Source organism: Cygnus atratus, chromosome Z (assembly GCF_013377495.2).
Source record: "Cygnus atratus isolate AKBS03 ecotype Queensland, Australia chromosome Z, CAtr_DNAZoo_HiC_assembly, whole genome shotgun sequence".
Lineage (NCBI taxonomy): Eukaryota > Metazoa > Chordata > Aves > Anseriformes > Anatidae > Cygnus > Cygnus atratus.
Genome location: NC_066396.1, coordinates 1,699,871 through 1,725,298, shown reverse-complemented (window position 1 = coordinate 1,725,298; position 25,428 = coordinate 1,699,871). Strand labels below are relative to the sequence as shown.

Sequence of the window (25,428 nt, the reverse complement as noted above, 5' to 3'; positions counted from 1 at the left end):
CGTAATTAGTTTTAGCGAGATCTGTTCCTTCTTAAACGCTAATGTATAGAAATATGCTAAAATCAACAGTATTAAATGCCGGCAATGTGGTGGGCTGACTGCAGGCTGGGAGGTTGATGTAGCATTTGCTGCCGGCGTAGGTGTGGGTCTGGCAGCGATGGGGCTGTATGGCCCGGCAGTGGGGGCAGCTCACTGCATTGTCCCAGTCTGGAAATTGGGTTCTGGGGAGCAGGATCAGGCCAGGAGAGAGCCTCTGGGTTTAAAAACAGCAGCAACAACGAAAAAACAAAACCATATGGCGAAGCAGTTTTGCAGATTGGGGTGGGAGAAATGAATCAAGTGCTTCACTAACAGTTTTGGGAGCGTAGAGAGAGCAGCTTTGTGAGAAAAAGAGCAAGAGGTGTCCTGGCACGTCCCTGTTGATGGGGGCACCGCGGCGTTGGGTTCAGGCCACAAACGACACGCTCGTGCATAAGAGATGAAATCGTGGCTGGAATGAAGTCAATGACTCCAGCGGAGCCAGGGCTTCAGCACAGCACTTTGTCCTTCGCCGAAGCTGGCGCGTAGCTGGTTGATTGTGTGGGCTTGATTATGGGCTATGAGTACCTTGTCAGGGAGAATATACTAAGTGATACTAAGTGCTCTTTAATCAGCTGGAGAAGGGCATAACGAGAACTTTGATATCTTGATAATCAAGAATGGATGCCCTCTCGAAGAATGCACTTTATTCGAACATATTTTTGAGCTCAGGCTGGATGTAAATCCATGGCCTGTGCTGTAGGAGAGAAAAGATTTAATGACCATTTGATCTTAAAATCTCACTCATTTTTCCTTTCTTTCTGATGTAAAAATATCATTTGATAGACTCTTTGTAATGAGCTGGGAATAACTGGTTGTACTGGTGGAACATTCAGCACTGTTATCAGACAACTCAACCTGATCCTGAAGTAGCTCTGTCGCGCCATTAATCCATATTTTCACAGGGTTTACCCAGTACACGTTTAGTGATATTTTTAACCCCATTTCCAAGTGTAAGTGGATGGAGATCATACAAACGATGCTGTACCTCGTGCTGAAGCTCACAGCCCATGGTCTGCAGACCTTTTGGCCGATGACTTTTTTTTTTTAGCATTAACACCGTCCTGTTGTTCAAGATTTTGGTTCTTTGAGAAGAAATTGCGGATGTCTACATCTACAAGGATGTCCTTGGATACTTTTCCCAAGTATCTGTGTGGCTTTTCAGCTAGCAGCTGTATCATTAGAGAGGTCAGAGAAGTTCACGTGCAACCCAAGGCGTTTGTGAATCCTGAACGGAGCAAGAAGCGATGACGCCGTGCGACTGTAGAGCGTGGCACCCTCCCTCCTCCGGGCATTGGGGTGTTTGTAGAGCAGAGAAGCAGCTGGCGAGGCACTTCTGGGGCACAGGTGGCTGTGAGAGGCAAAAGGAGCTGTCCTAAATGAGAATAAGTTGGACAAAGTTAAGGGATGAGAAGATTTGTGTGTATTGCAAGAGGTACTGGGCAATTCATAGACCAAAGGCATCGCAGTGACCAGCTGCTGTGGTTTGACAAAGCACTAGACAGACATTTGCTTCCATCCCCCCACACCTCCATCGGTGTGTTATCAGCATAATTCTCCTCCTAAAACCAAAACACGGCACCATACCAGCTACTAGGAGGAAAATCAACTCTGTCCTAGTCAAAACCAGGACATCAGGTAGGATGTCTTCACAGATTGAAGCTATTGAATTGTGTGCGCTAACTTCTGCACCAGTTGTACTTCTGATGGCTGGAAACTGCTTGTCCATCTGGTTCTGGTACGAAGTTGAAATATGCCGTAGTAAATCCGTAAGAAATGCACGCAGTTACTTACTGTTTCTTTCTACTTCTACGGGAGAACCAGTTAATTACTTGGAGATGATTTTGGAAGATCTGGTAGCTGTTAATTTTGGTAGGAATATTCATTTATATTATGTAATTTTTATGTTTGTGTCAGAAACAAGGAGTAATGTTTGATGGCTGTGGTCCAGCACGTTTGCTTCAACATCTGCGATAAGAAAATGAAAGCGTTTTTTAGAGGAGGAACAGACTCGTGTAAAAGCAAACAAACCCCGCAGACCTCCTTGGCGTATGGCTCTGCTTGCTGGTATTTCAGACACCACGGGTGGCATTTGGGGCCAGCTCATTACCTGAGTGTGGGTGTCTTAAAAACTGTCCAGTTGGTGCTGACGGAGAGATTTGGCTCACCCTAAGACATGCACCCTGAACTTGGCTTGGTTTTATACAAGTAAGTGTTTAGGGCCATCTGAGACAGCTTCAGACACGTGGCATGTCCACGTGGACACCTTTTGTAAGGCAAAGGGTAACTTGGGGCACTGATCTTTCTCCTAATTCCTTTTCTGTTCAGGCTTTTCAAGTTATTTCTTTATGTGCTGTTTTCCTTCACTTGAAGCTTTCTTCCTCTCTCCTCACCATATTGATGAACTTCCCTCTTCCAACTCCAAAACAGCGTCATTAATCCGGTACCACTTACAACCTCACATACATCTCTCTTTTCCTACCGTGGCTGTGCCTCTTCCTGTGGCTTTCCGAGCCCTGGCTTTAATACCAGGCTATAAACAGTCCATTCTCACCTTGCTGAAAGCTGGTATTGTTCTGCCTGCAAATTGCTCCCTTGGTTCAACGCCTAAGTGGCTCTAGGATTGTGATTTGATACGCTTTTTATGTCTGTACTATGATTTTCTATTTTTTTCCATCAGTAAGAATCTGTGAAAAGTGTGGTCTCTTGGGGCCGTTACTGATCAGCTGTTTTATATATGCCCCATTCCCCAACAAAAAGAATGTCTTTTTTTTTTTTTAAAAAAAAAACTTAACTACCTCTTTTGCTCTTGTAGATCCAGGTCTGCACAGGCAACAATTTTTCCTGCAGCGCCCGTCCAACGTGGTGGCCATGGAAGGGAAGGATGCTGTTTTGGAGTGCTGCGTCTCTGGGTACCCCCCTCCCACCTTCACGTGGCTGCGAGGAGAGGAAGTGCTCCCCATCAGGTAGCTCACCCCTTCGTGCCTTTCATATCATAACATTTACCTTGAGCAAATTAAAGGCAAACCATTGAGTGATACTTGAAGTTCAGTGGGGTAGACTTGGAGGCCGTGAAATTTTCTCCTGAATATTAATGACACTGGCCCAGTTTTTTACCTGCCAATGTAATTAATCTCTACACCAAATCTGAGGGTGGAATTCGATCGTAAATGTCACCTGCTACAACGGATTATTAGGCTGGTATTTAAAATGGAAGTGTAAAGTTATTAACAGCAAAAATCGCAGCTGAGGGTCACTTGTGGAATAATTTACGATGTGTGTTTTGCTGGATAGAGATCCCATCTTAACGCACTGCAAACATACAATATCAATGTTTCAGGTCCAAAAAGTATTCATTACTGGCTGGCAGTAACTTACTCATATCAAACGTGACCGATGATGATTCAGGGACATACACGTGCGTCGTCACCTACAAAAACGAAAACAGCAGCGGCTCGGCAGAACTGTCAGTGATGGGTGAGTACGTGAACTACTGCTTTGCTTCTCCAGGAATGTTTCTAGTCATTGCCTTTTTCACAAAGACTTAATTTCCATAACTCCAAGTAATTGTAAACTGTACAATTCCTTCGCAACGATCAGGTATTTACACCCATGGGAACCAAATCCTGTAAATCTTTGGATACATCCTCTGTGTCCTATAGCCTTGCTGTTGCTGAGTATCTTATGGTATTGGATGCTAACTCCTGTAGTGTTCTGTAAATGGTCCTTCCTTCTGTTTCTGCTTCCTGAAGCCTTATTTCTGCTGTTAAAATGCATGTCACTGTTGTGCGCAGTGAGAAGTACGATGGGTGAAAATCAGGTCTGTAGCTGCTCGACAAGTGCGCCCTGTTTTCCTGGATGGGTCTGCAATATTATTAGGATCAGAAACAGGGCTTGTCCTTCAGGGTGCGTGTGTGACTGTCAATATATTAAGGTAAGAAAAGTCAATGTATGTTAGAGTATTTCCACCAAAATACCGAAAGTTCAAGTCAACTTGTGGAAGTACTCGCTCATCAGTGATGGTCTGAGGGTTCCTGTTGTTAAATGTTATGGAAGCACCCTCCTGGCCGAACCTGCTTTCTCAGATCTCAAGTCACACATCCCTTCTTCATGGCAATTATTAATGAAATAAGAAATGTATAGATCTGAGAGCTGCCTTTTTTTTCTATTTTTTTCATTTAAACCCTTGAGCAGTAGCAGAGTACCTCAGTGTTGTTCAATCAGATCTGAAATATTACGTAGTTAATTCTTAGTCAAACAATAATGTATTTCAATGTACTCTTCATTTTACATTCTGACTTTAAAGCTTATGCATAAAAATACTTTCATTAGTGAATACTGCCTTAATTTGGATTATAGGATATTCAGTGCTTGTACAACAATATCCTTTTATCTAGCTGTAATAAAATATAATAATTGCTGATGATAGAGGGTTCAGTTCTGTTTCCTTGGGTACGTTAGCAGAATACATTGTTTTACTGGGTAAAAATAAAAATGTGGATTTATTATTGCAGAAGTTCAACTTGTGAAATCGTTTTCATTATAAGGAATTACACAAAAAAGGCAGGTGACTTCTTGTGCAATGTACTTGTTGTACTGAAAGATGTTGAGTTCAAATCTAGAAGTAGAAATTAGATTGATATTTCTCCCCAACAATAGAGTATCAGTATCAATAGCAGTATCTCTTGGTAAGAGCAACTGTGGCTGGGTGATCGTTGTGTTGATTCTTGCATAGATTGTTTCTGGCCATGTGATTTACATAAAAATTAAGAGGAATTTTGCACCTAGGTCCTTTGTATACCTGTTGAAAAATTTATTCCTGCCTGCATTTGGTGTATAATGCATCTAGCCATAGCTACGTTACGCCTTTTTCTGTAAGTGTCATGTAGAAATTAAAGGCGCATAAATTTTCTTGAGCATTCTGAGAGGTATGTGATGGCAGTATGACACAACTGGAAGGTCGAATACAGAAATGAAAAACTTTAAAAGGAGGAAACGTAATGCCAAGATAGTACTAAGAATGAACCTAGAACTGCACAAGGATGAAAGATGCCACCATTGCTGACTCTTTGCAATCTCAAGAGGAAGCCAAAACTGCATTGCCATGGCACAATTCAATTGTAGTCCCTGTGTTTGTATTATATAAAAGAAGCAGTTGCTGTGAGCTGGGTTGATTTTTTTTCTTTAAGTTCCTTTTCACATATGTTACCGAGGAATTTACAAATTTGGAGCAGATAAAAAAGGCACAATATTTATGTGCGTTTCTTGTTTTCATGAGTAAATCATTCCTTTGTGACAGGCAACTGAAAACGAAGCGTCGTGTTCATGTATGTTTGCATTAATAAGCAACTGTTCAAAGGATTCAAATGTTATTAAGTGGCTAAAACTCAGCAGATGATGATGACGATCCCCTGATATCTGTCTTTTTGGAGCAATACAGCAGGGCTACAAATCTGTTTATTTGTTGAATCCATCCTTACCAGTAGGAAACTCTCAAACGTACCAAGTTTCTCATGTAATTGTTGTAGCTCGTAAACAGAACAACAACTTGATAATTTTATTTTCGTTGTGCTAGATACAAATGGAGATATGTTTCCTTAGAGTTAATACGCTCGTTTAGTTAACAAACTGTAAATCGCTGATCTGCGTTTTGTTGCCAAACTTGCATTTTTTAATATTGATGTAATCCTTTAATTATTGAAGCATTTGTAGTGCGAAGAGGGATAAGCGAGACGTTAAAAAAAAAAAATCAAGTCCAATAATTATCTTTTCTGAAGTCTATCTGGGTAGACGGCGTCAGATCAAAGTTAGTTACATCACATGGTGGGCAAGATGCTTTTGATCTTTAAAGTAATGAGGCTGTTCGCAAGAAATGGAGTGTACCGCGCAGTGGAATTCCTTAGTTCTTTTCAAAAGCTAAAAATAACTCCTTTATTGGACATAGGCTTAAAATTGCAAGGTGTGAATGAATTTGCAAGGAGAGCTGATAAATTTTGCTAAATCGTGATTTTGTAGCGTGGCCTTTTGGCAATATTTTAGCCATGTCTCCCTGCGTAATGAATATTAAAAGGTCTGGTGGCGATTACCTTTTTAATATATAAATCATCTGCGTGCTCAGTAGCTTTAGGGAACTTAAAGTTTAAACAAATGTTTGAAGATTAGATGTATGAACGAGACTCAACTACAATTCCTTTCTGCGTATTTTCTAACTTTGAGAAGTGCCTTTTTTTTATTTTTACACCCTTTATGTCCTCAGAAGGGTTTTTGATGGTTTTTTCCATGTTTTATTCAGCAAGTCTGCTGTTTTTGGCAAAGAAAACACCCTACCTCAATGGCCTAAATGTTCTCAAAGTGACATAAATGTAGGAAAAACTTTTCTATATCCTATTTCGACATACTCCGCCCATTTTGGTGGCGGGACCTATTTCTGGGGTTTCAGGTCCTGGTGGAGTTTCAGAATCGAATTCGGTAAAATTTTTGTAGATGGTCATAAATTCGTGTGATGGGATCTGAATATCTATGAACTTTTTCTTTTTCTCCCTGCTTACTTTTTGGATTGTCCTTTGATTGCATCAAAGAGCAAGCTGCTATTATAGCTGTGCCAATACGGTAGGAGAAGAGCACAGCATCTTCTGAAGAAAAAAAAAATGAATCTGACATGATGTTTGGAGGAAAAACTATTGCTAAATTTTACTATGCATCCATATGTATAAGGTATAAGCAACTTAAAAAATACTTCCACACTGCAGTCATCTATACAAATGCCTTTCACGAGGGAGTTTTTAGTATGGAGTGTTTTTAGCACTGGTTTCGTTTTGCCACCGCGGAAGAAAAGCTACATCAAAAGTAAGGTTTGCTGCCGTGTGAGAAGTGGCTTATGAAATCACCTAGGTCTTTTTGACAAGAATGAACGATTGTAAGCACTCTGCATCTCAGTCAAATCCATTTTTTTCTTGTTTTACTTCGAGCTCCGCTGCATAAATTCCACCAGCAAAATGGATATCGGGAGATCAAGGTCGTGGGAAGTACTGAATAAAGCGGGCATGGATCACGTTCTTGTGTGTGAATCATTTAGGTAGAGAGCAGCATTGAGAAGGAAGCCTGCATCGCCGTAATGTGGTTTGACAGAGCAGTGAAAGCCTGAAAAATGAGTAACCTCCTCACACTTCCTTTGAGTGCTGCTTAAGCTAACATTGCACAAACGCACGAGTACTGAAAGATTTGCAAAACCGGTTAGAGACTACTGCTAATATTCAGTCAAACCCAGCCTTGTACCCATCGTAAAATAATTTCTGAACTATAGCAGACGATCCACTATTATAAACCTCAGAGAAGCAGATGGATCTTCCCTGGGTTAGGTGTTGCAGCAGCTCTACCCAAGCTGGTGAACCCTAGAAAACTGATTTGGGGATCTGTTCCTTTGTGACCCTGCACTGTGGAATGGGTTAAACTTGCTCAAGTCTTGCTATCTGGTTAGAGAAATTAAACGCAATAATAAACTATTATTCCCTGCTCTGAGTTCATAGTTATTTCTGGAACAGGACGTATGTATATCTGAGCTGGTGCAGTAATCTGTGATAGTCCCATGATGGCTTTTGGCAGGCAAAAATGAGACATATGAACGTAAAATCCAATCTCTCCCATTCATTTTTATTATAAATTTTAATACCAAAAAAAAAGTGTAAATTAAAACATTGATACTATCCTTTATATTTCTCGCAGGTCTGATTTTGAGTCTGTGGCATGGCAACAGAGGTTATCTGTCCCTACAGCTCCTCTGTCGAGCCAAGTCAACCTAAAAGTCCAAGGTGTTGTCCTGGCACCCTTTTCCAGAAGGCCGATGAAACACATCTTTTTCTCATGTGATAAGAGAAAATCAGGGGTAGCGTGACCTGAGAATATCAAAGTCAAATGTTGAAATTTGGCCGTGCTAAGGGACTTGTTTTCAGCGTGTCGATGTGGGATAGGCAATCCAAACTCTGGAAATCAGGGATTTACCTGTGGAAATGTATCCAGTCTTTCTAAGGTGAAGGTGTTGGAGGAGATGGATCAATACCTCTTTCTGTGTTCACTCCCACTTTATTTAGAGGATTTTTCGAATGTATTATATAATCAATGGCATTCACTGGTTTCACGGAGGCAGTAAGGTTTTCCATCCAGGAAAAAAAAATGAATTTGGACAGTGTTAAAAAATGAATTTTACGGAACTGGGGCCAAAACGTTTCTATTGGAAATCATTTACCTGCTGTTGCGTTGTGCTACTGGGGTGAATGGTATGGTCGCACAGTACCAATATGAATGCAACTAGAGACCCCGTAAGCAGTAAAATAATGTCGTGGAGATGTTCTGAGACTGGATACAGGCTATTAGCTGCTTCATTCAAAGGTTTCGTGTATTTAGGAAATGAAATATTACAGTACCAGCAGAGCTGCGTAACCCTCTGACAGAAATGATGAATTCTTGGCACTACCGGGGGTCTGTGCTGGCACAAACAGTAAACTGCAAAACACCACAGAATACCCCAGGTTTCCCCCTGGTAAAGCTGTCTGAGCTCTGACAGGTTTTTTTACTGTAAATTCCCGTTGCTCTTGATCTCAGATTTGTTCTGCCTTCTGGAGGGGTGCAAATGAAGAGAGGAAAAACATAAGCGTGGCAACAGATTCAAGGGATGGAAGGGGAGAGGAGCTGTCCTTGCTGAGACTGATGTGTGAAGAGTATTTTATTAATAGGACACTTGAAGAAGGGCTACAAGATAGCATATGCATAACTAAATTCCTGGCCTCTCTGGAGCAGTGCTGAGTCAGTGCAAGTATTGGAATCAGCAGCGTTTTGCAAAGAAATATTTGCAGTTTTCCTGTTACGTACGAACATGCCTGACATTCTGATGGATGATTTTAACCTTAAACTACATAAAACCAGGCAGCCAAGCAGTCTGAGCAGCACCACTGGCTTATCCAGCACCCTTAATGAATCAGAAAACTCACGGCATGACTGAGTGCCGTCGAGACAGACAGAATATTTTGGGCAGGTGCAAGCGCTAACATCTCTGACGCAGATATAAAGCTGATGAAATGATTTTTTTTTTTCCACTTGGAAAGATTATATTAATCTCTGGAGCTTCCTATTGGAGTATAACTTCAGGATTTACAGGTTTGTAGATTGAATCAAGACTTGGCGTTGTTTTATTGGATAACGAGAATGTTGAACAACATAGAAAAGAGGGTTTCAATGGTCTCTCTTCTATTTGTGTGTGTATTTGTATACCTAGATATCTCTACATACATGTGTGGGTGAGAAGTTCAGGATGGATTAAATCATTTACGGAGTGAGTCAACGCTGAATTAAGGTTGGGAACATTCAAGTCAACATTGAATTAATTTTTCTGTTGGGAAGAAGCATCCACTTTGCACATATTATGATACATGTATCTACCAAAAACCTTTTCCAGCTGATGCTGTGGTTGCTGGTTAGTACTGGTAGTGGTGATGGACTGAAGTGAGCAGCAGCCTGATCTTTGAGAACTCCCATATAGTGTTTTTTCCCCCACTCCTGTTTGAAATCTTACTTTGCTTCTTGAGCAGTTTGCAGTTTTCGAGTGGCTTTTCTTTTTAATGAAATCTGTGAATAATAAGGCGGATGCCAACTTGCAGGTAAGGGGAAGCCCATCCTGGTAATGGTATGGCCACAAATGGAATGGGAGTTGAGTGTCTGATTCAGACCCTTCTGAAAACGTAATTCTTGCCCATACATCACGAGTATCAAATACTTATTCAGCACGTGACACTCGTAAAAAGCACTTGAGTGAAACTTAACCTTTTCCAGTTTCTTATAATGGTGTTTAAATTCAATTCTATTAAAAATAAATATGCCTAACAAGCTCTGTGATACCCTTGGCTGATCACAGGAAAATTGCTCGATCTTGGTATGATCTACAGGTTTGGTTAAGGGGAAAATATTCGTACACAAATCCCTTTGAATTTGAAAGAGGATGAATGACAGAAAGTTAACTGTACTGGGTCTATGCAGAGCCTGATTTTTGAAGTATTCATTTTGTGGATCAGCCTGCAATGGCTGCAGAGAAATTCTGTCATATAGCTTGTTAAAGAAACTATTTGCTTTGTGACATGAGAGCTTTTCTGTTGCTTGAAACATTTAATGTGTTGGTACGTGTGTGCAGAGCCATTGCAGTGGCCATGTTCTGATTTCTCCTAGAGCCACCAAGAGCTGTGCTGGGCACAGTCCTACCGGTATAAGTCTTCAAAATAGCATTGCACCAACACAGATGCTCCCCAGGCCAACAGGTGATGGCATGGTTTGGTGTCCCAGACGCCTACTTCAAACATCTCTGAAGTATTTTTCTTGTTTCACTCTATGGCTTCGTATACACTCACGAATATTGCTATTTGCTCATGGGCATAGGTGTTAAATGGGGTTTATAGAGGTGCCTAAATTCTGGGAGCTAATTCTGACCAGGAGCAACATTGAGAAACTACTTGCCTTGTAGGGACTCAAGTCATCATCTTCTTTTTTGTTTGCTTGCTTGCTTCTTGGTTTGTTTTTAAGTAGGACCTTGAGTTTAAGTACAGCCATGAGTTGTGTGTGCAAGAGCTGCTGTTGATGTGGACTTGCTGTAAAGTCTTCATGTTTGTTGTTGTTTTTTTTTTTTTTTTTTTTTTTTTTTTAAAAAAAAAGGTTTAGCTGTTGTGGGGTCAGTTTGACCATCAGTGAGGTCTGGGCACCGAAGTACTCATTTTGTCCTTTTTTTGGGTGGGGGGAATAAAACCAAAGCAAACAAGCCTCCACAAATTCCTTTAATTTATGAATTCCTGATTTTTCAAAGGCACTAGCATTATTTTATAACCGATTGTTGCGTAACTTGAAATGTATTTACATTTAAATATTGATTAACTTTTTTTATGAGCATCCAGCAGGGAGAAACAAGAGCACAACCCAGGAAAGAGGTACACGTTCTCTCACTGTGTAGCTAGTAGTAATGCTAGAAATCTTTCATAATGCTGTAGTACAATAAATATATTAGCACTGTTTAGCACCATGCTCTTTCCAAGAAGGAGAGCATATTATATGCTTCCCCCAAAATGGAAAAGGACCAGCAGGGAAGGCACAAAATGAAATGAGTTTCTCCATATTGCTGGCAGAATTTGAGAAATAAAAACAACAGATGTCTACAAACATTTTAAACAGCTTGCTTTTTTTTTTTTAAAAAAAAAGGCTTTTAATTTTTTTTTCTCTGTAACTGTTTTAAGCAGAAAGGTTCCTGTGAGAGGAGTGGTGCTCAGTGCTTCACCTGACTGTTGGGTGTTCAGCTCTTTCTAGTTTGTTTCTGTGATTCAATGGGAGAGAAGAGCTCATAGCTGGGTTACTTCTGAGAACAGCCTTTTATCTCTCATACTATAAATGAAGAACTGCATGAATATAATTGTGACAAAAGAAGTGGTTTCTCTTTGCCCTTGGAGTGATTTGCTCTATTGCAGAGCTCTCCAGAAGACTTTGTGCAGCAAAGTGCTTGAGCGTAAGTCATCCTGGTACTTCCTACACACCAGCCCAACCATGCAGATCTCTTTGCAAAACATATTAGTGCCATTACTTAGTAGCAAAAAAAAAAAAGTCTGTGTTAAAACTTCTTTTAGCTTATGCTTCGACTTGTAGCTTTTAAGAACAGGTTGCCCAGGCAGTTAGCAGGTGTACTTAAATGAAAGCGGTTCCTGATTTCAACATTTCTGTTACCTGCAAAACTTCCCCCTGGACTCTGACCTTAAAGCTGCAACATTTCACAAAGTCATTTTTCCCCTCCATCAACAAAACTGTTCTGTTAATGATACGAGATGGTGAAAATCAGACTGAAAGGTGCTGAGAAATCACTCTGCTTACATGCTGTTGTGCTTCCCCACGTTCTCCATTTATAACGTGAGATAAATAGCGGCGTTCGTTAGACCTTTTTTTGTTCTCTTTGCCTTCTGGCTCTGCTTGGATTCGACGTGACAAGAGCGATTGGCCATCAGTTTGATTAATCATTGTACAAGGTCCTAAATGAAATGAGTGGTGAACTCCGCTTAGTTATGGAGTGGTTCCCATTAAACTACGTAGTTAACACAAATTAATGCACCTGCCAAAATTCAGTTATTAAAAAAGAGGACAGTGTCCAAGACTGAAAAATGCCCGTTACTCGTGATAAATGTACCAAGTGCTATTGCCGTGGCTTTTCCCAGCTTTTGCACTTCTTCACGATTCCTAAAGATGCTTTGTGTTATATCCCAGTTGAAAGGGAGAGGCTCTTGAAAGTCTTAAAAGAGTAAATGGTTCCGATTAGTTTAACTAGAGCGTATTGAGCGGGGCACGCAGCAGACTTCCTGCGAGGTGCCTGGGTTAATACGCACATTTATTAGCTTAGACAAACAGTTTGCTATGCCGGGGGAAAGGAAACGGCGAACTCAATTTAGACACCGGCTGCATCATCGTTCATAGGAGCTGCATAAACAAGCTGGCACCGAATTTGGGATGACTGCTAAATAATTGCAGCTTTTGAAATAACACGATTTCTTCTTCCTGCACTGCCCAAGGGAGACGTTCAATAAGAGAACAAGTTCTTTATCATAAGTATATTTAGATGTATAGTTACACGGTTAACGGAGGATTATTTCTGTTCCTCCTGCAATTTTGGATCTTATTGCAGAGTCTTAATGTAACATGGTCCCGTACTGCTGAGAGGCTGCGGAAGGTGTGAAGCTCTCTGGTGGAGAATGTCTATGGACAGACACTTGCATGGTGATCGTATTTTATTTGCAGATATACACCAACATAAATCTTCCATGAAAAACCAGCTTTGCTGACTATTACCCCAGCAGCAGAGTGGTGTTGAGGACTGCATACCATGGGGTGCCACAGCTAACGTGCTTTAAATAACTTTGTAGTTAGTTTCGAAGGACTTGTGTATGGCCAGCATCTATTTTTTTCTATTCCCTTTTAAGCCTTGTAGGTGTATTAGATGTGCACAGTATGGGGTTTGCGAGCAACTCTATTACAATTTATCTAATTAAAGCATAGCTGCAGGCCAATTGGAGATAACGATGAGTGTTTTAAAACCACCTTCTTATAAATAAGAAATTATGAACTTGAACGGATTTTTTTTTTCATACGGAGAACAGAATTTCTGCTTGTGCATGAGTTACTCCAGTGGAGAAATGGTTGGAAGGCATCAGTTCTGTGTAAGTAAAATTAATTAAAACATTCACCATCCATTTAATGCCTATTTTGACTTCAGCTTATTACAAAGAAAGGATGTGAATGAACCCTATTTAGCAAAGAACCTCAAAGACCCTCCTGTCCCACCAGCTGAGAGGCTGGTGTAAACTTTCTCTGCCCATTTGCCAGATCCCACCTGTGCTTTTCCACAGGTGAATTTCTGGCTCTTGTAGTGATTCTGGCAGACAGCACATCTGTGTGAAATGGGGAATCTCTCCCAGATTGCAAAGAAGATCTTTGCTTTCACATTAAAGATCTTTGCTTTCGCATTAACTATCATTAGAAGTATTATAGAGTTCTTATTTGTTTTGCTCTCCTGATTCAAATCTCACTCTGTATGCAGTTGGCTCTTAAATGTGGCCAGTAAATGTTGCGATAGCATGAAGTGGGGTAAATGGACTTGGCCAGAGGAGAAACAAGGGTGGAGAAGTTGGTATTGAGGTCTTGAAGTTCACTGGGTTTAGTGTGAAATGCTAGAGGCCATGAAGAACAGTAGTCAGATTTGTCAAAAGTCTTTTCCGTGTCATTGGAAATAGAGTAAAATAATGCAAACGACCTTTGGGGTACAAGGTCTTGGCCCTTATTGCTGTAATGACAGGCTATCTATGTAATTTTTGAGGTCCTTTTGTAACTACCCAGAACAAGAGAAGAGGGAAAATAGTTGAAATATTCAAACCATTGTCCTTATTTGCATGCAGTTTTGGGGAAAAAAAGAGAAAATTGAGATGGGGAGGAGCTCTCATTTCAGTTTTCAGCTCTTCTCCTCTAATCCTGATAGAAAGCCATGCACAGAAAGGAAAAGCACAGCAAAAATAGAAAGTGTGTCTTTGCTTTGTGGTTCTGACCTGTACTCATACCCTCTCTGGGTAGGGCTGTATTGCTCTATCCATCATTTGGAGACCCTCGTCCAAGTGTCAAACTATTTTTAAAGCGTTTATTTTAGCTGCATTTTTCAAAGCAGCCTTAGAAAAGATCGGCTGTTTGGCAAAGTCAGATCTCTGAAGGCAGGATAGCACGAGGGTGAAGGTTTAAGGATGAAAGAGAAATCCCACCGAGGTGAGGAAAGACAGGAACAGCGCTTTTGGGCACAGAAGAGGTGGATTTTGGGTGCTGTGTGGGGATGAGCTGTGTCCCCAAGTGTTTGGGGTCGTTTTCAGGCTCCCATCTTGTTGTAGCATTGTTTTGGAGCTGGAGAGAAGGCAAACACGCTGGTGTTGGTTGGAATCAGGGGTAAAATGAGTTAGTCTTCCTTCCAGAATAATGTTCTCAAAATAGATCCGTCCAATAATCTCCATTTTCATTATTTCTTCCACCAAATTTAACTTAAGTTTTATGTAAGCGGTCCTGTTTACCCGAGTGCAATTAGAACAGTCTTATGGTGCTGTGAGCAGGGCTCTCTTTTGTTAGGCTAATTTTAATTTCTTTGTGCTTAACTTTTGATTGTTCCTTTTGTAAATTGCTTATTGTTCAAAAAATGAGCAGGACTTCTGTGCTCAGCAGCTTAAAATGTAGGTCTTCACAAAACAGGATCCGTTTGAAGTCTGAATCATTTATTAATAGCTTCATTAAAAAAAAAAGTATTAATTTTAGTTAATATTTTTATTCCAAATGTAGAAATCCTAGAGGCTGCAACTCAATTAGCTTAGCATGGGGAATAACCGGTGGCTGTATACATTTTCTCCCCCACAATCTTTAAATAATGGAAAAATGTATTCGTTCATGGTGCGGATGCTTTTGATACTTAAAGCAAATGGACTTTTAAACTCAGTTATATGAAATGCTCGTGATTAGTGTATCTTTTAAAAATAGTGCTTTGAATATTTTCTGGTAGAGGCTGTGGAGGTAGCTGTCAGATGAAGCTGGCCCCTGCTAGGCATCTCATGACTTTTGGTCTGAGAACACTTTCTGAACCATGAGGCTAGCAGGAGAGACAAAGCTGTTTCAGAAGAAAGCTTGATTTTTATTGCATGTAAACGCATGGGATTGCAGCTCTATCCAGACTGTTCCTGTGCCTCATAGCTCTTGGGAAGCTTCAACTCCAAGTCTGTCTTCAGTGCCCACCTACACAGAGTGACTGCTGAGACCTCGGGCGAGACACTGCTCCGTGCTGCTTTCCCCAGGTAAAAGCCTTTGAGAAGTCTAAGATGCCACTTATTTTATGAGCGGGGATGCTGTAATAGCTGTTCTCCACGGGCAACGTTATTTGCTTTTGCAGACAGATGTCTGGGATGGAACAAGAGGTGATCTTTGAGCCCAGGTCTGGGTGGAGGCTGCATCGCTGCCCCAGTGTGAAGCATTATGCAAATGCAGCCAGAGCCGTGTCGAGGGCAAGCTCGTGTGTCGCAGGGAGGTTAGGAGCAGAGGGAAGATGCATTTCGGAAATAATTATAAAAACAGTGGGACCTGGGCAAGAAGAAAGTCATAGAAGCCAGAGACGAATAAAATTTCAAATGGAAGAGTGTGGCTGGAAGTCACTGATGATCTGTGGGCTAGAAATAGCTTCCACACTTGATTTTTTTTTCAGTAAGCACTAATGATTTTAATTATTTCCCCACTCTCTCCTCTTCTGCTGTACAAGTAGCTTGTTTATCACAGATTTTTTAAAAATAATGTCAGTAGGAAAGGAGTGAAAAGAATGACCCAGCTGGATAAAGGGTTACACTAAACTGCTGCACACAGATCTGTCTCCAAAGGACAGGCTGCAGTTCCTTCTGCAGATGCTGTGCCACAGTGCCTGCGGTCTGTTGTAGCATTGTTTATGGGTGCATTCTCCTAAAAAAAAAAATAAAATAATAACTTCTCCTAAAAAATAAAAATACAGCACACTGTGATAATTTCCAGCTTTAAGCAGTTCCTGTCCTGAAGGCTATCAGTCAGTGTTTAATGGGGACAGCTTGCCTGTGCTGATGTCCTAGTCTAATGTTTTTTTTTTTGTTTTTTTTTTACTGTGAGCATCAGGTGAATTGCCTGTTGAGTTCTGGTTGCCAAACAAGCTGGGAGTTTCTTTGGTTCTGTAGGTGCACATAAAAAAGACAAGTATTTCTCTGTGGCTATCTAGGACAGTGATAAAATGAGTGCCTGTGCATTGAGGATGGAGGGTCTTTACATCATCTCAGAGAGCACAGCTAGCTAAGCACAGTGTCGGGTATAGCAGACTTCATATATGAAGGCAAATAGATTTGTTCCGTTTAGGGCCTCGGTTTGTAAGATTATATAAAACATCCGTGACCTCTTGAGTTAATGATACAATTTGGTTTGATACTGTAATCCATATTTATAAATGAATTTGGCAGGTAGAGCTGGCACAGAGAGACAGCCTTGCCCACGGTATGTTTTCATACAATGTTGTCACAGACATGATTGCATTTATTAAATGAAAGATCTAATAGTTTAAATTGTTGCTTTCACAAAAACAATGATTTAGATAAAATTATTTTTCCTTTAAAAAGGCAAAATAAAATCAAATGGATGATCAAATACATATTTTTTTAAGCCAGGATTTTTGAAAATGAAATTAATATATCAAGTGATTTAGGAGACTGAGCATATTTCATATCGGCCTGTATAACTTTGGGAATGCAGGAACTAATTTTCTAGACTTATAAATTCATTTGCCTGCACCTTGCTCTGGTGTTTGCGATGGAAGAGCTCAACTGACAAGTATGAGGAGATTTAGCAGTTTCCCAGTGAGGCTTTGGATTTTCTTTTATTTCTTAAACTGAAATCATAGGAACCAGCTTATAAAGCAAAAATTGATTGGTTTTAACAATACTGGTGTGGAGAACAAGGGAAGTAAGGTTAGTGATGGCTCTTCCCCTCAGCCCTGGTGGTTAAATTTGGGTGCTGGTGGTGGTGGATTGGGCCTTGCAGTCCCACCACTGGGTGACCTGGTCGTGGGCACTAGGCCCGGCCTCCGCGGCCTTCCCTTGTGTGGGGTCAGCAGGTTGCCAAAGGAATCGAATCTCATCCTGAATTTGGGTGTGGGTTGTTTCCCAACCCTGGGAAGCCATCGGGAAGCCTGGGAAGGCTTCATGTCCACAAAAGGCCTTATTAGGCCTAAAAGGCCTTATTAAGCGCTGCATACAAGTCCTACTTGTAAAACAAAGTCATTCTGTGAGCATATATATGTATGCCAGCCATCTAGGACTGGCATACTAATACTGTTATTACTGCTAAACGTAGACAGGGTAGGCCCCACTCTTACTTTTCTCCTCACATTTGGAAGGGGGGAAGATGTTATTTGGTGTTTTTGTTCCCGGAGACATTTCTTCAGTGTGCTCTTTCAGCTTCTACTCAGAAAAGCAATTTTCTGTATTACACTCAATTTTTAGCAGAGCTGTTTCAGACCTTTTTTTTTTTTCGCAGCTATTGTTACATGTCCTTGCAGTTTTCCCTTGAAGAGTTTTCCCATCCCGATAGCTTAGTTGCTTTATGAGGTTGCTTTAACACTTTGCTCCCCCGCTGCCTGCCCAGAAACCCAGTGAGCTCAGTGTCTTTGGATATATAGTCGGTTTAATGCAAGGGATTTCCAAATTCCTCCATTTCCTAGTGACTTCCCAGCCGTAGAAGAGGCATGGTTTGGCTGACTCCTGAAGACACAGAAAATATTTGAGGGAAGTCATCTGAGAGATCGCGCACATCCCTACGGTTTTACGCTACCAAAAATCTCCCCTGTAGCCAGCAGGAGTCTTGTTTCTATCAGACCTGCAAGGTTTAAGTCCTTATCTTCAGAAGAGAAGGATAACAATTCTGAGCAGCTTATAAATGTGTCTTTGTGAGGGTCTTTCTGATTTAAAGAAAAAAAAAAAAAGCTCAGAGGAAACCACAACCTAGCTTAGCCTCTATTCCTTCCCCTTCTCTGTTTTCCTGTTCCCCTTCATGCAGCATCCTTTGTGTTTGCTTTTGGCCCTGCTAAGTTCTTCTGAGAAGCAGAAATGATATTTATTCAGCGTCTGTATTTAAGTCTGCTCTGTGTGTTTGTTGTGCCCCATTATCTTCAAATGCATCATTGAGTGCAGTGCTGAATGTCTCTTTGGCCGTATGTCTTGTCTATGTGGGGCAGCAGACTGTTAACTTTGCTTCATCTGCATTCAGAACAAAACGAGGAGGAAGAAGGAACAGTTCAGCCAGGGACAGAAAGGATTTGCAGGCAGGGCTGTGCTAAACGCTGAGGCTTATCCATTGCTCTCCCCTGCCCATCAGTCCTGCAGCTCAAATAATAATTCATGGGGCTGCTTCTCTCTACTCCATGGTGTCAGGTAAATCAGTAAATCAGAACGGGTCCTAAATGGGCTGGTTAGTCGAAGAAGAGACATCACCGCCTTGTTCGCCAAGGGTTTAGTGACAATGAAGCCTCGTCCTTGTCTTCAGTGCGCTGATGGGGAAAGGGAGGATGTTTTTCTTGCTTTCTTTCACCTCAGGGAGAGAAAAGAGGAATTATGCCCTGTATACGGATCTCCGCTGACCACTTCTTTCTTCAGGTGCTCGGAGATTATTTAGTAATAAATTAAATAATTTTTCCTTTCTGGAGAAGCAAGAATAAAGATAGCTGTATCAATTGCCTACATGAAAGGGTCTTCTGGCCTCCTGATTTAGCTTTAATCTTATCTTTACTGTATTGCCTCCTTATTTGGTGCTAGGATAGCTTTTTTTTCTTTTTTCTTTTTTTAAATGTGAGGTATTTCTTCCTTATGGTATGCCTTCCTTTAAGAGATCCTGCTTGGGAGTTTGAATATGTGGTCCCATATGCTTAAAACTTATTTGCTATGAGAATGTTGGGTGTTCTCCATCTTCCTGAAACCAGGCTGCTGTGCAGTGGTAAACAGGATCCTGGGGCCAGAAAATAAGAACAAGAAAACCTGACCTCATAGGCTAGCATGCAGACTTCTCTACTTTCTGCAGAATATTTTCTATTCTCTATGTAAAATTATTTCTTAACTGGTTTGGAACCTGGATCTTGGAGCCCCAGCTGCCAGGCTGCAGTTATTCTCTCTTTCTGGACCAATGGATACTTGCACATTTGATGCAAAGTTGTTGGTTGTTGTTTTTTTTCATGTATTTTTTCACTGGTGGTGAAACTTCAAAGTTTTGATTTACTGTTTCAGGCACTTTCATTTGAGGTAATATTATTGTCACACCCCCTGTAATGAGGGCATCAAGGGTGCTTCTGTACAGGGCAGCAGCAATGTCTGAGCCCCAGCCTGGCATGCTTGCTTCACCTCATCTGAAGCTTTACTTATAATGAAATAATGCCCTACAAAAGGCAATAATTCAAAGAAGCCATTTTGTAGTTTATTAGAAACATGGAAAGGGATGCCTGCATCTTCTGTGAGCCAGCTTCTGAGGGGTTCTGTGCTCTCCTGAGCACCACAAGCACGGCACATAAAGCCTTCAGTATATCAAAGCATAAGTTCGTTGAGCAAAAATGAATTTTGTGAATCAATTTTGGGTTTAATTCTAAATCAATAGGTAGAAGAAAACTTGGGAGGAGTACTACAGCTTTTCTCTTACAGAACAGCATTTCATCCTTTCTGTCTCAACACCAAGGGAATTGATTGCCAAGGTTTCTGGGTATAAAAAAAAAAACAACACACACAAACCAAAACAACCATAACAAAAAAAAAACCAACACCAAACCACCAGCACAGTGGTATGCTACCTAGGTTTCAAATATAATACCTGCAAACTTCACAAAGAAACCCTTTATTATTTTTTTAATGCTCTATTTTTGGTTCAAGAACCTCAGCGTATTCTAACAGAATTAAAGCTAATTAGCAAGTCCTTGACCTTTTCAAATAAGATGATTACTTTTTTTTTCTAATATAATAATTAGAAGGTCATAATTTTTTTTTGGTATTTATTAGACTTGGAAAAAAAATACTTCTGTAATAACAAAGATACAGAAAAAAATATTTTCTTTACATAAGAGCTTCTTCACTTTTTAAGCTGAGCCTCGCAGAGACGAGTGCTTTGTGTGTCTTTTTTTCTCCCGTGTGTTTTACACCTTGGATAAAGGTCCTTAGTATTTGTGCTGGAAAATTCATCACTGATTTCCTCTATAACTCATACATACCAGGTAACCTTTTGCAGTAGTGTACTGGAGCTCTGCAGCGTGGGGTGCTGTTGAAATGAATGCATGGAAGTCTCAATCCTTGTAGTTTATTAACAGAATGATAATCTGGATTCAAATCAGCAGGACACTGTGCTAAGGGCAAGCAGGGACTTCCTTGCTTCGTGTTTCTGGCTGCCAGCTTTTGCTCCAGGTCAGTACCAGGTATCCTACAGCTCCCACGTGATATCTGCCTACTTCTGAAATATTTCTGGACATTTCAGATGATGCTTGATGACTCCGTGTAGATACATGATTCCTGTCCTCATTCTTCATCATCGTTTCCCCAAAATGATGCTCATTGACCCTCGTTCAGCTGCTGACACGTGTGCAAATCGGCCCCCTGCCTGGGCTTGCAGATTGAGCAATGCACTTTGACCAGGGTGAGTGCAAACCAAGGATATCTTCAGGGGAAGTGGACAAACGCCTGCTATGCCTAGATTTACATTCTCAGCTGTTTCCCCCTTGATTTGGAACTACAAATACCAATATGATGTGAATTCATCCTCGTCAGCTCATTTGAATCTGAGATTGATAAAGGAGAGATTTCAGACCCTCGAATGTCACTTGGTTGAATTTTTTTTCTCCCTAATTTTTAAAATTTCAATACTGGCAGTTACTGCTTTGTCATTTCTTTGACTACGAAAACAGACGGGCTTCACTTCTCAATTTGAAACTAAAAATGCTTTTCCAGCCCGGATGGGGGGAGATGCCAGGGGAGCCCCGGGTGCCCTGCAGGTGCAGGTGGGGGCTGAAAGCAGCACCTTGCTTACAAGCTCTCTTTTCTCCAGTTTGTCATTTCAGAGCATCCCAGCTAGAAATCAGGTTTCCAAATTTTCATGTCTTGTTAGCTGCTCGGCATGACAGGGTTGCTGATAGCTCTTCGGGATTTTTTATTTATTTATTTACCTTTTTTGATATTTGCTGGGGGAAAATCAGGTGAATGACAAACTGTCAGTGCAAGGTGTGGAGGTGACACAATTTAGAATGAGATCTGGGAGTACTAATTCAGGTAGCAAACAAACACCACATACCACCATCTATCACGGAACTGTCTTTGTCTCCATGCGAATCTGGTAGGGTCTGAATGAAACATTTGTTTTCCAGTTATTCGAGCAAAGTAGAACAAACAAAAAAAATTGTTTATTTCCGTATACTTTCCTGTGCTTTAAAGAGTAATGCGGACGATTTGCATAAAACTACATAAGTTGTAGGTCTCCGTGCTGGTTAACTTAAATATTTTGGGGCTTCCTTTGTAGGATTTTGTCTGGGGCAAATCTAATCAAGCCGTATGGGTGTCTTGACTTCTATTTCTGTTTGGTGTTAAATCTTAAGTTTTGTTTTTTTTAGTGAATGGGACTTTTTGTAGCTCCTGTATTTCTTCGTGACCGCTTCTATACACACAATGTATTGCGTGCATCGTGGAAGGAGATGTCCAGGATTTGTTGGTGTAAGGATTTTCTCCTGGATGTGTGATGGGGTAGGGGTTTATTCTGAGTTATGATTGAGTTTGCAGTCTTAACTACTCACCTATCTTTAACTCTGGAAGTAAGCCCTCCAAGAGTATTTCACATATTATAAAACCGAGTGCAACTCTCAACTTTTAAATACATTAACTCAACAGGATGGATTTGAACCTCACAGCATTACAGAATTTATACGAGAGGTAGAAAGAAAAAAATGAGGAATATCCAGGGCAACTTCTAATGACTGCAGGGTGGTGGATTCTTAATTTGTCAGAGATCTGTGGTAGATCCTGGCTGGTAAAAAGGCTTTGAGAGCGTAAAGATTGCAAGCTCTAGTACCCAAACTAAAGCCAAAGGGTATTGCATCTTCTGAAAGTAAAAGAAGCATCAATTAATATGCATAATTCTTGAGGTGGGAGATGGATATGTGTATTTGGGTGTGTATGTGTGTTTCTAGCTGGGATTTTGCCCGTTATTTATTGGGTCATGCGTGGTCTTTCCACATCCTGCTTTTAATGGGAAAGTCCAGAGCAATGCCATAATTGTGCAATACACAGAATACTATTAAAAATACAGATTTCAAATGTCTGAAAGGAGTCGTATTGCAGCATCTGTAGTTGGTTTTATTAAAAGCAGTTTAAATTCCCCTGCCTGGAGCAGTTTGGAATTACAGAGACGGGCTGCAGAAATTTACATTTTAATTGAGGCAGAAGACAAAATAGGGCACAGCGCAGCATTCACACGTTACAAGGGAGAATAAATAAGATCTGTATCAGTCGGGAGAAAAGAAATGACCGGTTGTTTTTCACTGCCTCGTGTGCTATATTTTCAAACAGTCCAATGAGCAGAACCAGGCTAGTTTTGTTTGCTCCGTATCAAATCGCAGCAACCAAAGCTACCCCCGTTGAGCAGGCTGCTTATTTAAAACGTGTTGTAAGGCTACAAATATTCTTTAGAAAAACAATACCAAGGATCCAGCAAAAGGTAAGGCAGGCATATGTGCTCTGTCCGCTCGTTGATTTGAAAATCTGACAGTAAATTGTAAAGTTTGGGCAGATGGCTGAAATTTTTGAGGTCTAGTCTGTGAAATCCTCATCCTACCAAGAGCTGCTCTGATGCTCGTAGGAGCATTATTTTTATTTTTTATTTTGAGAAAATGCAAACTCTAAACTTCATGGCCTTGGTCTCTGCGACTCCTGTTGCATTTGGTCAACGGTGGAGGTCCTCTCTTCTCCACCCAGCTGGGAATAAAGACAAATTTGGGAGACTGCAGAGCTTTCCAGCTCTGGTACGTGATCCGTGGCATAAGTTAATAAACTTTAGGAGGCAAAACCAATGAATTTTTTGGTTGCCCTGGAGAAACTGACATGAGTGTAAGCAATGTATGGCACGGATCAACTTCTCTTCCTCCAGAGGAGGAGGGAATCGTGCAAACAGGACTCTGTTGTCACTATGGATCAAACTGTGAACGTGTTAAATGAGGGTCCCCTGCCACACATATACATCGCAGAGCATGTGCATTTTGTGGGCTGCTCTTGAAAAGGAACAGATGAAGGCTTGAGAAGCTGGCAAAAAGCTTCCGCCATGTGTTCGTTCCTTATGGCTGCCCTAGAAATGCCTAGATCTTATTCGTTTGGATCGGTGGAGTGCTGTATTAAGGGGGGAAAAAGAAGGCATTGGCAATTCCAGAGATTTTTGTAATCCACGTATAGATTATTCCCTTCTTAAAAAAAAAATAAATAAAATAAAAGAAGCTGGGGAGTGGGGGGTCACGTTGCACATATTTGTCTTTAAAGGATTATTTCTTTGCAATTAACCAAATAAGTTTTCCTACTTCTAAACTCCCGAGTTCTGACCTTCCTTGTCTTTGGTCTTAAACAGCTAATCCGGTAGGAACTTAATTTTGTTGTGGTTTCAAAATTTGGCTTCCTGCTGATTTTTTGAAGTCGTTAGCGTGAAACATGACCAACTCACCAGCAGCGTAGTGCTAATTAACATCATTGTGCGTTTCTCCCAAGTGAAGCCCAAAGGCAGAAGCCAAATCTGAAGGCGATTGTCCAAACCACCTATGTGGGTCATTGCTTGGGCTGCGTTATTCTCATCTTTGTTTAATTACGATGGATTGTCTCCATCTTTTAAAATTAAATGCAGGATTATTTTTATTTATTTCCAGCCTTCTGCACAAGGGTGTCTCAATCTGCGTTTTTCTTTCCCCAAAATATTTCCTACGTAGTCCCTTGGTTGCGACAAAGGTGCCAGGACGTTCAGTTAATTTTGTAACTCTTCTCTTTCTGACTTGTTGCATACATTTCAAAACAGATTTTCAGTCTTTGTGTTTGTTTTTTAAATGTTAAGTGATCTAGTGATTCCATTTAGTCTCGCCTTCCTTTCAAGACATCCATTACTGTTAGTTTTGGCAAATAACTCAAGCCCTGAAGCGGTCAAATAATCTAGTGTATGATGTAGACCCTGCTGGGTGTGATAGCAGGATCTTCTCTGATCCTTTAGAAGAAAGCAGCTCTTACTTGCTTTAAGTCCTTTATTTGTTATTTTTCTTTCCTATGATAGGTTGATCCTGAGATCACGGAATAAGGGAAAGATTTGCTAATACACTGAATTAAATTACTTTTATGTCCCCAAGGATAGGTGTCTTTTCTCATCTGGCTTGATAAGGAACGATTAAAAATAAACGTTCCCAGAGCCAAACGTAGTTGTTTTGTGATATGTACTAGGGAACGTAGAAGTCAACACAAAGGAATACCATGAGACTGGATGGACCAGGTAAAAATATTACGTCTGTAGCCTGTTTTCACTTTTCTCCTTTGAGTAATCATCTCTCTTCCTTTGAGAGGTTGCACGTTGGGTCTGAAAAACGACAATTCCTTGATCAAACAACTTCTGTCGATGGGTGCAAAGTGAAACAGACCTTTGAGCTCATTATTGGAAAGGTAGCAAGCCTTGTGCTCATGTAGACAGACGCTGGAGTTGTGCCTGACCTCTGTAGCGGGACAGCAAATAAAATTAGTGTTTGCATAGCATCGGAAGACACGTTATCATCTAGCGTCTTGATCAATGGTGGCACAGGAATCGCGGCTTAGAGCAATCAACGTATTGCTTATGTGTGACAAGGCTTCAGATTGAAATTCTGTCTATGATGCGTTGTCAGGGCTTAGCTAGATTTTAATGTATGAGACAAAAATCTGTTGCTGCTTCATTCGGGGAATTCGCAGGAAAATCAATGGGACTTTTTTTGCTACCTGTTCGTTTTCTGAACATGCACCCAGCTTCTCACAAACACCAGCAAGGAGCAAAGTACCGAGCAGTAATTTTTTCATTGTCTAAGCCTGAATTCAAGACTCGCATAAAATCTACTCCTTTCAAAAAGACCGGTGTGCTGCATGAATTTATGTACAGCTCCTTCCAGCCGCGGGTGTATTGTGTCCCTTCGGGTTTAGACCTAATACCAAGAAAGGGATTCTCGTGGCTTCTGCGTTACTTTGGGTTGTTATGAACAGA

The 25,428-nt window shown here is 40.9% G+C and overlaps 1 protein-coding gene across 1 annotated transcript in view; it reads left to right on the top strand.

The window, feature by feature from the left end:
* The window catches only part of DCC (DCC netrin 1 receptor), a 280,795-nt gene that overhangs the window by 48,596 nt on the left and 206,771 nt on the right, over positions 1–25,428 (top strand). Inside the window, exons 4-5 of the mRNA XM_050716343.1 lie at positions 2,894–3,044; positions 3,419–3,555. Coding sequence (XP_050572300.1) covers positions 2,894–3,044; positions 3,419–3,555 — 288 coding nt within the window. The remainder of the gene's footprint in view (positions 1–2,893; positions 3,045–3,418; positions 3,556–25,428) is intronic.